Raw genomic sequence first — 13136 nt, 5'->3', positions numbered from 1 at the left:
GATTCAGCATTGAGTACCAGGTAGGCATATAATTTTGTTACATCTCTTCATAGTAAAGGCAGTTCAACTTAGATAATGTTATGTTAAAAGAAACCACAGATAAAATTACATGTGTGTACCAAATGAATATTTCTAAAAGTAAAATTGTCTATAATATGAATTATTTTTCCATTTTAAATAAAGGTATTAAGAAACTTGTGACAATGTTTAAAAATTACCTTATGTACCTAGAAAGTTTGAGTCCAAAAAGTTTTCTGGGTGATTTCTGCTATTAAATAATGGATTGTAATTTAGCAATACGTTTCTTTCTACTAAAAATGACTTGCTGGAAATGCTACAATTGCTAATTGTTATCAAGGAATGACAGACATCTTATTCCAAACACACAAACAAACCCCTCCCCCTCCCCCCAAACTGGAGAAGCCTTAGACTGTCATTTATAAAAGTGTTAGACTTAGCTGGTAAAAAAAAAAAAGATTGATTTGGTAATGAGCAATTTAAACCTGTTGTCCGCTTTTGGTGTACTAGAAAATTTAGATCCTTCATATTTATCCAGTATTTTAGAAACTTAACCACCTCCTATCTTGTGTAAACATATGCACATCTTGGCTTTATGGACAGGTGCTTCAACTGCCCTTTTAGGTGGACTCTGCCCTACAGAGTAGGTGTATGTGAATATCGACTTTCATACTACATTTTTCCTGACATTTTGCCTAAGAAAAAAATGCTTGACTACTAAGTACATTAATTTCACCAACTTCTCGACTGAAAGCTTAACTTTCAATTGCTTTGTCAAGTACTAGGAGCATAAAACAATAAACTGCCTCTGGCATTTTATCATTCTAACAACTCGGTGATTCCATTTTTTATACTGTTACAGCCTGTATAAAAGTGGGTTTTGTAATGTTATTTTTGTCTTTTAAAAATGGACTTTTACAACATAAAAGGTGGCAATATGACATAAATATACATAAAAGTAGTACTCTTAACTGAAAATGAGATGAGACTGCATTCACAGGCTTCAGAAAATGTGGAATAAATTGTATAGAAATTCTTCATCAATTTCAGTGACATGGTGCCATGATGACTTGTATATTAGCAGCTTGAATGACATCTTCAGATTTTTACAGAATATATATTAGCTGTATGGCAATGTGAACTTTTACAGAGTAGCATAGTAAAGCTCTACCTAATAATAATGCATCCCCCCCCCCACTGGAGAAACAATATATTTGTTTGATCCAAAGAACCATCTCAATTATGATTAAATCAGATGCTCTCGCTATTCTATGTGTTTCATGTATGTATATATACTATGGTAGTACTTTGATTGGTTAATAGCATATTGGTGTTATGTCTTCTGTAACATGTGACTCATTTTAGCCCCAAATTTTAGAACTTTAAAATAAATAAAATGTAATTTACAAAAATAAGCATTATTTACAATGCAAAAATTCATCCTGAGAATTTTTATTATCCAGGAGAACTATTTCACAGAAAAGGAAATACCAATATCTGTGAAATAAAAATGCACCTCAAGAGTTACACTAAAGAATTGATAAGTAGAGGTCAATTTACCTAGGTTGCAGCCAAGGAAAGCATGAAGATATTTAATAGATCTTCTTAAATTGACCCGCATGCAAAACCATGATATATATAACTTTTCAAATGCTATTTCTTCTCCCTTAAACTTCTTATATTAATGTATTCTGACTGTATTTTTAACAGGGTGAGACATAAAGCTGAGTGACGCTGTTTGACCTCCTGCTGAGGGTTCCACGAGGAGAGGCGGGTTTGTGGTTGTTGTGAACGGCTTACTCTGGACTGTCCTGAGACACAGAGCCACTCTACCTTTGGCTTTACCTGTGTTTAGCCCCTCTAACAGGAGCAGCTGGCTAAAACAGTTCAAAACTTCTTTATAAAGGAAAAATGTCTAATTAAAACACAAATCTGAATAAAGGTAAGACATCAGATTCCTTGCTTTATGTGACCATAAAATTATCTACTTATAGAAATTTCAAAAAAATGGTTCAACAAAGAATCAAACTGGTTTCTTGGGTATATCATTATGACGAATCTCTTTATTCTTTATGCTGTGAGCAGACAGTGATTATTTTGGAGAAGGAAAAATAAGAAATTGTGGAATTAGTAATGCAGAGGTTGAAAGGCAAGTGGCAAGACTAGAAGAACGCCTCAAACCAACACTACTTTGTTCCCATCTCTATTGGCACCTACCTACCCCCCCCACCCCGAAGTAAAAGCCCAGAATAACCAAAGCCATTTTAACAGTAGTGTGCGGAATTGTCAGCTGACAAACAACATAAAAACAAGTCACGTTATGACTATGTTATCTGTGGTCACGTTCTTCAGGGTTAGTCCAGGAATTCAAGACTTTACATTCCTTTGTCTTTATTTGTTTATTTTAATTAAACACGTAAAGGTTAATAAACAGACATAGTCCAGAGTTAGTAGGTTGGTATTATAACATTTATTAAAATAATGCTATGGGTTAATAGAAACAGCAAAGAACCAAAGAATTAAAATGCAAGCTATGTAAAATCCCAACTAAAACCCGAAAGTGTCTAATGTATTCATTCATTAGCTAACTAAAAGCCCAAGAAAGACAAGACACCCAATATAATAAAGTACTGCAAAACAATTGGCAATTTTCAGTTATCAAAATTGTGGATTTTGCATTTTGTATCCTTTTCTCAATCAAGAAAAAAATTCTTTTTGAATGTTATATAACATACATATAAAACAAGATAGAAAAATACATTATAAACTTGTAACAATGGCTGTAAATACATTATCTTACATGTTTCTCATAGGCAATAGGTTGGTTATGATACATAGAGAGCATGAAACTACTGAGATAATAAAGAATAGACAAAAATACATGTCAGCTGTACGGTAACATACAAGCGACACTCCCATCTACCCGCACTAAAAAATTACATAATACTGTCAGAAAAAAAAAAAAGTCTTAAAAACTACATATTTTAATAAGAAATAAATTCAATAAAGAATGATAATACTGAGAACCAAGGCATTCAGAGATTTCAAAAGTCATGCTTTTTTTCAGTTGATCCAAAATTTTGTCAACTAAGTTTTCAAACGTTTGTTCAGAGCCAACATTACTCATAAATGTCACACGTTTATTTCAAACATTTACTTTCTTCCCCATAAAAGACCTTTGATAAACATCTAAAATGTCCAGGTATAACATAGTTGAGATGAAACTAGATCAAATACTGGTATCGTTTTTAAACTATCACCTCAAGTGTTTGAGTGTCGCAAATTTATTCAACCAACCAAACAAAATAAAAATCAAAATGGCACAGCATATATTGTAAATAAATCAAAACAACTGTATGTAGACAAAGCAGTGGCATGTTAAACTAAAGCTAGCTGAATACAGAACAATGAATGTCTATTGCATAGTAAATAAACTGAAAACGGTTTCCAAGTGAGACAAGATGATGGAGGAGGTCACCACAAAGGTGCTTACTGAGCTTACTGCTGACCTTTGACTGTGAAGCTGTGAAGGTGTGTAAGAGGGAAGGAGCTGACGAGCTGGGGAGCCACTGCCACCTGATATCTGCCACGTCTGGTACTGAGCAGTTAATGATTACTTAAGAGTTTAGATGTCGGCTTTGTGCACAAATCGCTTCAACTACAAAACTGAACTTCGTAAGAAACTGGAAGTTGGAAGTTTAAACTCACATGCAGTTGAGTAGTATATGCACAATGATGCTAGTTTTTCACATTCTTTTAAAGTTAAAAAGGGGGCGTTGTTGGCTTAGGTTACTAAAACCAGCAGATATGGACTACCGTGATCTGCTTTGGTAGAAACAAGTCCGATTAAATTTGGTTCATTTAAAAACCTTGTTTTGCAGAGTGAAAAGGAGAAAGATTCGTTTTTGTGAAAAAGGTTGCTAATATAATATTACTGCCTCCAATTAATAATACAAAATCCAATACCCCTCCCCCCCAACAAAACAGAGCTCTAATTTTGTCTGTAAAGTGGTGTTCAGATCACACATAATTTTTATTTCAGAATCCTTTGGACTAACATTAAATATCGCAATAACCAAAAGCACTCAATTATGATTTTAAAAGAATGTTTTAAAACTTACTTCCTAGGCATTAGAAAAGTTATCAAATTTTTTCACAGTATCAGATTTGGCAAATTTATATCAAGGTAACGTGGCAAAAATCATATAATTCAAACCATCAACTCATTTGTCTCCCCTCACATCTTCTTTCACATACTGGGCGACTGAGTAACATGCATTAACTTGTATTCTGAGGGAGGAGCTGATCTTACAGGACAGTTGACTAAATGACCATGAAGGAAAATAAGGCACTTTCTTTTCTTTAGACTTATTCCAATACTTAAAAAATAAAAAAAAGACAAAAAGGCTCTTTTGGTCTTTTGTTTCTTGACAACCACCAGAAAAAATCATTTCATGAAATAAAGGGTTTCTTTGTTCTTTTTTTTTTATAACACTTGAAAGTATAAAATGCTACATTTCCAAAAATATATATTTTTTTCTGCACCAGCACCCTTGTATAGTAAAAGTATCTACTTTTTGTTCATTTGTTTCAATGCACTACACTTTATCTACAATTTCATTACATGTATACAGCAAATAGGCAAGCATGGCTTTTACATCCTTAATGATTTTTTTCTATACAGGGAGGTTTAAAAAAAATATTTGAACAGTTTGCCCAGTAATGTGACACATAATGCATGTACCTTGTTCTTGTATATTTTTTAAAGGAGGTGTAAAATAAAGGTTCAGTCATTTTAACTCAGATATTTATCTTTTTAAAAATAGTGTTGCAGTTCTGTTCTTTGCATTACTTTTCAAAATTCCTTAAGTTTTTCTCTCATGGCACACTTCTAATACTTCAAATTTTGGCAGGCAATATAAAAAAGGCTGCAACTTCTGCCCTTTGAGGGCACTGTAGTGACTAAAGAGCATATCAAATTTTGAATACTTTTTGAAATCACTTCACCAATGACATCCCTGACCAAAGGTTCATGCATGATGCATCATCACACAGTACATTCAGAGAGCTTTGACTCGCTATGAGAAGAAAAGATTCCTAGAAGTCTCTCACAGTAACTGCCTCTGTCACTGAGTAGTTAAGGGCCATCTGTCTCCCCTTCTGAAGTGAGGCCTTCTTACCGTTCGCTTAGGGTGGGACATTAAAAGATGATCAGTGCTGTGGGATGAATTGGGCCTTATTGCTTTACTACTATTCAGTGCAGGTTCTAGAACCACTTTCACCCAAACAGAAAAAAGAAAAAAAAAAAAAAAAAAACCGAAAAAAAAACCAAAAGCTGAGTTGGAGGACAATTTCTTTGTCTTTTGTTTGGTTAGATGGTAAGACGAACGGACAAGTGCCTCAGCTCGCTGCACTGACGACAGGCAAGCAAAGGCGATTACCAGTTAACTGATCAGCAGGCAGGCATGGTCAGGTCATCATTGGGTGAAGAGTTCAGAGGTCAGAAGGTCATAGGTTAGTTGCCGGTGGCGGCTGGGTGGTTAGAAACAAAAAACAAAAAACAAAAAAAAAAAAAGAAAAGAAAAGATAGAGAAGAGATTAGTTTCAGCTAGTGACGGCTTAATGACAACATGAAAAACTAATCACAACTAATAAAAAAAAAGCATGTTTAATTCTGACAAACTGATTGACACCATCTACAGAATACAATAAAAATCATGACAATTTCATATCATGATTTGAACAAATGAAGGAGAGCCCACTCCCACAAAAAAACAAAATAAAAAAAACCCAAAAACTGTTAACAGGAAAAAATAGAAATAAAATACAACTAACAACTAATAGTTAGTAGCAGTCAATGAAGAAAACTGGAAAACAACAACAATGAATAGGTTTGGTATACAGAATTCTGAAACAGTCAGTGCAGTTATCAGTATCTGACTGCTATTAAGCATTAGTATTCTCTCAGATGCAAGCATTAAAGCAACTATTAATGATGGATGTGATTATTAATAACTGATGATCAACAGAAATGAATCTAAAGAAATTTAAATTTTTATGAATAATTTGGTTCAACATAAACTCTGGGCCAAACAAGGTTTCTTTTGTTCAATACATGTTTATTGCTTTTTCAATTATTCTATTTACAAACAACATGGAATTTCTTGGCCTCATGACACAATGCAATACTAAACTGTAGTCTAGCAGTGTAGGAAACATGGGAACCAGAAAAAGGCCAGGCCTTCTGCACTAGCCAACACTTTCCAGTTGAAAATACTATTTTACACATATAGAACACTTATAAAATGCACTTGCATGTAAACACTGTAAAATCCTGCCATTTAAAATTCTATACTCAAAAAGCTCTAAGTACATCAAAAAATAGAAGAAATTTCTAATTGATACCAATAAGGCATTTTAAAACTACAAACAGCTTTCTTTATTCAATTTCAAAGCTAATACTCTGCAAATAACAATAAAATCTGACATTTCATATACATTCCTGCTTTATATTTTATATTTTAAAAGAAGCCACCTGTAAATACTATTTTCTTTTGCAAAGTAACAAACAGAACAAAAAAAATTAAAAAAATTACAGTAAAACATAAAGTAGTTCTCAAGTGGAAAAGTTATCATTCCCAATGTCCTTGAGTTGCTCCTTCCTTAATCAACCTCTGTCACATTCTGCTTCACCAAACTTGGTCCACTTAACAGTAGTATGATTTTTAAGACTCATTCAATAGCTTAATTATTTCTACTATATTCTGAGGTTTGAGAGAATTTTCTGTACTGTTGCCACTGTGACTAAGGCAGAGGAGATGTAAATGAAAAGATATTCAGTGCAAAGGCAGATTCTGTGCCACTTCATAAATCAAAACCCAGTAGGTGTAATTTCACAGAGTGTAAATGATCTATATAATGGACTGGTTTACCTTCATATAACAAAAATGCTTTCTATAGTCTATCATTTAGGATACCTTATAAATACTACAAAAATACTGTATCTTCAGTGTGACCAAATCTTCCCTGAATTTCTTAAAAATAAGTGGAATTTTATTTAAAAACTGCTATTCCAAAATCAAAGAAGAAAATAAATATTTAACATGATGTAGTCATACCACTTCATAGGTACTCCAGAAATATAGAATCTTAAAGCATTTTTGAAATCACTTAAAATTTTGATTAAAATTGTATTAAGTTTCTTATAACAAATTATATAAATGATGGTTTCTGTAAAATTATTTAGAAAAATTCTGATTATGTTTTTTTGCGTGTGGAATACATAAACAAACTACCATTTACATATATACCAGTAAACCTAGACTATATCCTCTGCCAAGTCCTGGCCTCCTACAGTACACACAGGTGTATCAACCGTGCAAAAGCACTTATGGTTCATCACAACTACAAAGTCAGTTGGTCTTTTATAGGCTTCAAATTCAGTTTTCAAATTATGTGTAGAGGTGGGTTTACTTTTAGTAAAGAACTAGATATTTCTCAACCATGTAGTACTCTAAATGCTCATATAGAATTACATGGTTATATGTCTAAGGGCTGAGTTTCCTTGCATTAAATGAATACTTACACTAATCTTCCCTTCAAAAGATTAAAAAATAATAATTAAAAAAAAACCTCAAAAATAGAGAGAACAGTAGTATCATAAAATAATTTAAGGATTTCAGACTCTCCCTTAGACCCAATGAGTGCATACAGTGATAGTAACAGCAGTATATGAGTATTTGTTATTAAAAAACAAAAAAGTAGCATTTCGGTTTGCTGACATTGCATTTTTAATAAAAACAGTGACAGGACTAATCCAAACACATATAACTACAAAAGAGCCTCACATGGAATGTGCTGTCATTTCCAAATACAGTAAAATCTTCCTAATATTTTCAACTATCTCAAGGCACTGGAGTATTAAGTAGACTAGTAATTATTGTGTTAAAACAAAATTATGAGAAATCTCCTAAAAGGGGCATGTAGGGAAAGGTTAACAGAAGAAAAACTACTTTTAAATACTCTTTAGAACTGTTTTAGACATGAACAATGTGGGGGAAAAAAGCTCTGATTATTCACGGAATTATGTGGTTTCCTTAAATGGCAAGTTACTTAAAAAAAACATTTTTTAAAAAATTTCCTCCTTCACTAGGAGCCTTTTTCTGATACACAGAGGGTGGTTTACTTGTGCATGACACATTGACACTTAACATTATCTTCATAAATAATCATTGACCTTGGGGGGTCTATTTATTGAATAATCTCTACAAGTAATATATGTATTAGTTAAAAGTCTTCAAACTAATTATGTATGATGCTATCATCAGTGTCTCTGGGAAGATTTTATTCTCATGTGGACAACACCTGTATCCAATATTTATCAGTATTCAAGATCACCATGTAGAACAGGTAGGTCTTTCTTAAGTTCATAGAAAATGTAGGATTGGGGTATAAATACATCACTTTCCACCACTAATATTAGAGACTCTGATCAAATTAATTAGTAGGTAATAGATGTGCCATAATAGAAGCTTGTGAAAAATCCTTTTTTATCTTGCTTTGGATTCCTACCTTGTAATGACAAACTTAGAAAACAATGTCAATAAACCGAAACCGTCACTCCTCAATAAACATAAATAATTTTATAAAAGGGTCCAAGGGCATATATAGGACACAAATTACAAATGCTGAAAAGGAGAAAAATGAAGACTTATTTCCCAGTCACAGGTTAGTCAAAAAGGATTTTCAAACAGCTGGATTCACGTCACCACAGAGCTTCAAGAGATAGTTTACCTTCAGATAATATGTTTTAGCAGCAAATAACAAAAATCAAAGGATCCATTTTGGTAAGAGAATGTAAGAATAAAAGGGAACTGATTTTCTGATTTATAAAAAAAATCCAACTTCATCAAAGTTATCTTCACAGTCCTTACTTTGTTGATTTCAGCTAAGTACTTGACATGTATACCCTTGTGTATACAGTGGTTCAAGTACCTTATTAAAAAGGAAAATGGAAACTAAATCTTCAGTTTTCTCCAAAAGGACACAGGAGGCATATATTCCTTTACTTCTCTCATTAAAGCACCATCCGCTTAAGTTCATTTTGCAAAACCAACCCAAAATTTCAGAACAATTAAAAGGTAAATTTTAGCAAAAATTATTCCTGAAAAATAACTAAGGCAACATGAAAATTTAATAGCTCCCCAAAGGGACTAATTTACGTTTTAGTAGAAATAAATCATTGTACATACTAATATAGAATTTAATAAGTTAAAATATGAAGGGAGGAAAAAAAACACCCCAAAAAACCCAACCCTTAAACCTGTCAATTATTACAAATTAATTTAGAAAAAGAAAAGAAACGATGTGCAGGCAAGCAGTGATATCTCTTCCATCAGGTGTGGTGTAACAAATCTTATGGACACCCAACGCATTTCTCATAAACAAGAACTGCAGAACTAAACTAACCTCGGTCTGCGGTCACAATCCTTTGGTAAGGATGGACACGCATATCGTGCCTTCGAACTTTAGTAGCCACCGCACCTAGTTAAATTGCAATTACCAAGACAAAGTTAGAGAACATTCACAAGGGAAAAGATAACAAACATTAACAGCAGGTTTATCAAAATGGATTTCAAATGTTTGTTTACTACAAAAGTTTTCTTTTAGGAAACATGTTAAGGCACAGTAGTCTTAAAATTAACCATAATATGTTGCGTATATATGCATCTATTAATATTGCATTCATTTCAATAATCTTGGCCTTAACCTATTTCATCCATTCATTTACAATCCCAAGTTACAGATTTCATGAACTCTATTAGATCCAAACATAGTTAAGCTTTACTAGTCACATATTCACTGAAGTGCCTTTCTTGCAGCAGGACTACTTAAATAATGCCATGTTTAATACTGACAATTATTTGCTAACCTTAAGACCACTTCCAGAGTCTATCACTTAAGAAGGTTTAAAAGCAATTCTTAAAGCCTACAGATTGTGGTTCTAAACTTTGAGTCAATAAGTATGAACTGCAATGAATTAGGTGATTAGTAAAGCAAACAGTATAGTACACTTAGCAGTCAGTATACTACTATACACTCCTTTATAAATTACCGTTACTTTGTAAGATTACAGCCTAAACCAATTAATAACATACTTTTCCTTTCTATCAGTGTGCAAAAGTGCAAGTCAGTCACTGACTGCTAGGCTAAGCGTCCCTCCCACCCCCTGGAGGCTGCTGAGACTAAGCATTTGTTAAATTCAGATCTGATGAGGGTTCAGTTAAGACCGTTCTTGAATTCTTAGCCTTTCGTTGGGAAAGCCATACCTAAAGATAAAAGGAAGGGAATTAAAAATTAGTCATCAATGAAGATCTGATGCTAATACCAATCTCCTCACTACCACCAACACACATGTCTGCATCCGTTTTGAAGGGCACTGCTCATTTTAAAATAATATGATGAGACTTGATATATAGCATGCATGTTATCTGTGTGCAAATTTATTATAACACAGCAATTTGAAATATTTTCTCAGTTCTCCAAGTGGTCAATATGTTTTACTGCTTAGGTGGCAAAGCGAGAAATAAAATTGATAATGGAATCTTGTCATTTAGTACTCATTATTATTCATCTTATGAATGTCAATAGGTATCTGTATATTTTGCTTTCAATTTTGTCAGTCTAATAATTAAGTATTATAAATAAAAATTTTCCAACACAACAAAAGCACATTGCTTTAAAATGAGAAATTTTACGGCAGTGCCTCTTGCTGTTTCTAAGCAGTAAACTGGTCCATCACCCCTTTTTTCATTTTAGAAAAACTAATCTTATGTAAGTATAATTCCACGAGGCAAAATCAGCGAGATCTTGCATTCAGAGTGCTGGAACAGCAGCTGGTGGCTAAGAGTGCCAGCCCTGCAGGAAGCAACAGTCAAACTCCTCGAACAGACGCTGTGCGTGCAGCAGAGAGGAGCTCTGGGGGAAAGGAGCAGGCATGGGGCCACAGGACAGAGCGTTAACAGAAAGGAAAACGTAAAGGGGTTATAGGTTACATGTTATTTTAAAAATGCTTTGAGAAATATGCAACAGAAACAGGTCTCTCATAAACAGTTCTATTGTATAATTCTGACCTATAATACTTTTTACAATGATTTAGAGATAAACAGAAAACATGTACAATAAAATGTATCTGCTCATGAAACAAAAGGCACCTGAGTGCATGCACACACACAGATAACATACAGAGCATCGTGGCTTTTTTTAATTGAACAATGAATTTTCAAGTTTAAATCTTAGTGTCCGGGTTCATTAAAGACTTTCATATTTTTAGAAATCAATATTAATGCTGGGAAAAAAAGAACTTAAAAGATCAAAGTCCTAAAAGTCAACAACATGCACGCAGCACCAAGGTCATATACAATTCAAGAAAAAAGAATTCAAATTCTGTCTGGTAAAACAAAGGGGCAGCCCGGAAACAGTTTGTTCCACATTGACTGGTCGTGTTAGAACAGCTGCTGTACTCTAGTCCTTCATCCAGCAAGTCAATGGGCTGAAATATCAGGCATGACTGGCATTTCAATCCACTCTATAAAAAAAAGGCATCAGTAATGTCTTTTTCAAGCACACCACTTTTTGTTCATGTAAAACCGAGCATTTATAGCATGATCTTAATTTTTGTCCCAAATGTGATTCTAATTCAGTGACTTGGTATTTACTTCATTCCATACTGTACTACTGAAATTAAGAGTGTCTCTTATGTTTAATATTAACTAGGACTTCAAAAGAGAAAAGCTGAAGAAAACTGAAGAATGCAACTATTGGTCCCTTTCATATTTTAAGTGATCACAAATATTAGAAAACACACATCAGTTTTAAAAATATCTCAAAAAACTTTCACATAGAAGTTTAAAATTTAGCTGACAAATAAATCTCCGACACAAAAGGAACCTAAAAACTGGGTGGTGGAGCTGATGAAGAGGATAGGCCAATAGGTGGGATCTAAAACTCAGAATGACCGCAATGATGTCAAAAATGTGAAAAGTATTTTCTGTTTAAAATGTTCATCTCAAATTTACCCAACCAAAGTGAATTTCAGTCACCAAAGTGAATCTGAATAAATTTAAGGTACAATTATTTACAGGAGGAAACCCTTGTAAGAGGCTGAAATAGAATAAAATTTAGTTTTCAGTCTTTCTAATGGAAACCTGTCTCTCTAAAATGGATATATCATTTCAAAGTCTGGGGCAGCAGAAGTTATGAAGAAAAATGTCATTAACCATACAGGGAGAACAACTTACCTAATACACCGCTAGGTTCAATAGGGTACTCAAGGATCGATGTAGCTGGCGCCAACGTGTAGGGGTATTCATAGGGCGTGTAGATTAAACCAGCTTCGGGCCCTGGAGGGACTATCGCAGCAGCTGGGTGAGGAGTTCCGTTTGGCATGACAGCGGTCTGTATCTGTCTGATCAAAGGCATTATGGTAGGGCCAGCTGGCGTAGGGGTGCGCAGGGCAGCTGGCGGGAGAACGGGCGCAGGCCCCGTGATAACCCTTGGAGCGGCCTGGGCTGTGGCTGCAAGAGAAAAGGCAAGGGCTGCTACAGTGAAAGCGAAGAGATTGAGAAGGAGGCACAGGGACAGCCGAAGGCGAGACGTGGGAAACGAGAGGGCAGGGAGGGAAGGAGAGAGCAGAGAAGAAGAAAAATAAAAGGAAATCGTTAGTACATGCGCTGGTCACACAGAAATGCCAAAGCACACCAACCAAATGCAAAACAGCTTCCCCTTCCCCAACGTGATTGAGAATAAATGTTCAAACATTAAAAAGCCACTGGGGAAAAAAAGAATGAGACCATTAAAACAGGTTATATTTACTTCATATATCGGATATATCTATGTTTTTAAGATTTCATGAGACTAATGGTGCATGCAGAAGCACAAAAAAACACTTGCATTAAAAGATGTTAAAAAATACTTGGTAATTGGAGTCCACAGAAATACAGTTTTGGTATATTTCTAAAGAGTAGCTTCAGTTACAAATGAAGGAAAGCATAATTTTCATTGTATTAACTTAGTCAAATAACCAACAGTTATTAATTTCCTGCATCTGTAGGAATTAA

The 13136-nt window shown here is 34.1% G+C and overlaps 1 protein-coding gene across 8 annotated transcripts in view; it reads right to left on the bottom strand.

Annotated features, from left to right (window-relative positions):
- Window positions 1–458: 458 nt before the first annotated feature.
- The window catches only part of QKI (QKI, KH domain containing RNA binding), a 139509-nt gene continuing 126831 nt past the window's right edge, over window positions 459–13136 (bottom strand). For 2 of the 8 annotated variants that reach the window (XM_022560754.2, XM_089922241.1), the window contains exons 6-8: window positions 12318–12617; window positions 9487–9561; window positions 459–5550 (exon numbers count right to left, since the gene is read on the bottom strand). In XM_022560754.2, the coding sequence (XP_022416462.1) occupies window positions 5534–5550; window positions 9487–9561; window positions 12318–12617 (392 nt within the window). In that variant the 3' untranslated portion in view covers window positions 459–5533. The other 6 variants (XR_002642884.2, XM_022560773.2, XM_022560763.2 and 3 more) reach the window with 6 other exon arrangements.

This window comes from Delphinapterus leucas, chromosome 12 (assembly GCF_059928025.1).
Source record: "Delphinapterus leucas isolate spDelLeu-1000000601 "Yukka" chromosome 12, BTC_Dleu_Yukka2, whole genome shotgun sequence".
Taxonomy (NCBI): Eukaryota; Metazoa; Chordata; class Mammalia; order Artiodactyla; family Monodontidae; genus Delphinapterus; species Delphinapterus leucas.
The sequence above is the reverse complement of the archived record's forward strand: the minus strand, read 5'-3'. Positions and strand labels throughout refer to the sequence as shown.